Below are 1,213 nucleotides of genomic sequence, written 5' to 3' on the forward strand. Positions count from 1 at the left end.
GACTGGATGGATGGATGGATGGATGATGGATGGGTGAATGGGCGATGGGAAGGATGAATGGGTAATTGGATGGAGGGGTGACTGGATGGATGGATAGGTGATTAGATACTTGGGTGAATGGTTGAATGGATGAATGATTAGACAGATGGATGGATGGATGGATAAATGCATCTTTACACATATGATTTCTGTTTCCTCAGGCATGACTTGCCAAGCAAGGAGCTCCTACATGGATACAGAGGTGCTCTGGGGCCACCGATTTACACCAGTCCTCACCTTGGAAAAGGGTTTCTACGAGGTGGACTACAACACCTTCCATGACACTTATGAGACCAACACACCCAGTTGCTGTGCCAAGGAGCTGGCAGAAATGAAGCGGGAAGGCCGGCTCCTCCAGTACCTCCCTAGTACCCCCCTGCCAGGGGGCTGTGCTGAACCAGACCCAGATGTAGAAACTGAGCAGGAGGGAGAGGATAACCCCAAGGGACTGAGTGAGTCCCAGGATTCCAGCGGCTCCGTGTGAGAGCTGCACTCTCAACCTCCCCTCCCTGGCTTCTATGAACACAGACATTGCAAGGGGAGTGGAGGTCGGGTAAGATAGCAAGTGTGCTGATTAGGGGCACTTTAGGGAGCTACAATATATCCAGCCCTCCTAGCTGCCAGGCCAGGGCCTCCCTGAGCAGGTGGCACCTTGCCTGGGCCCTGGCACTGTGCTGCCTCCATCAGCAATGGCCCAGGGGGCCAGGTCAGGATGGGTTTCCCCAAGGCGAACATCATAGGCTGGTGTCTGTCCTGTCTCTGCCAACTGGCACTGGGTCACTTCTTTGATTCTCAGAGTCTCCTCTTGCGGCTGACATCTAGAGAGGGCTGTCACACCCTTCCTTATTCCCACCACCTCAGGGCCTGTCCTGGGGGTTGAAAGGAGCAATTCAGCCTAAAGGAAGCACAGAGCTCTGGCGTTAAGGTTCATTCAAGTCACCAGGCTCAATTCCTTATAAACCAGACCCCAGTGACCAATTATTGAGCACTGCAGGGTCTATCTACAACCCCAATGATCTCTGTATCTGTGAAATGGTTCTTTCTGCTATGTTCTACAAATCCAACGTAGCCTGTCGATAATCAGTCTTAGTGTAAATTTCAGAAGATGGCCTGGGGCCACAGAGCCCCCTGAGCACAAACCTGGTATCAGCCAGTCCCTGCCCACTCCCAATCT

At 52.7% G+C, this 1,213-nt stretch overlaps 1 protein-coding gene across 1 annotated transcript in view; it reads left to right on the forward strand.

Annotated features, from left to right (window-relative positions):
- Positions 1–621, forward strand: part of KCNJ5 (potassium voltage-gated channel subfamily J member 5) — a 22,848-nt gene extending 22,227 nt beyond the window's left edge. The window contains exon 3 of the mRNA XM_003795896.2: positions 201–621. Coding sequence (XP_003795944.1) covers positions 201–523 — 323 coding nt within the window. The 3' untranslated portion in view covers positions 524–621. The remainder of the gene's footprint in view (positions 1–200) is intronic.
- Positions 622–1,213: the final 592 nt, after the last annotated feature.

Source organism: Otolemur garnettii, unplaced genomic scaffold (genome assembly GCF_000181295.1).
Source record: "Otolemur garnettii isolate 467f Iridium unplaced genomic scaffold, OtoGar3 scaffold00097, whole genome shotgun sequence".
Lineage (NCBI taxonomy): Eukaryota > Metazoa > Chordata > Mammalia > Primates > Galagidae > Otolemur > Otolemur garnettii.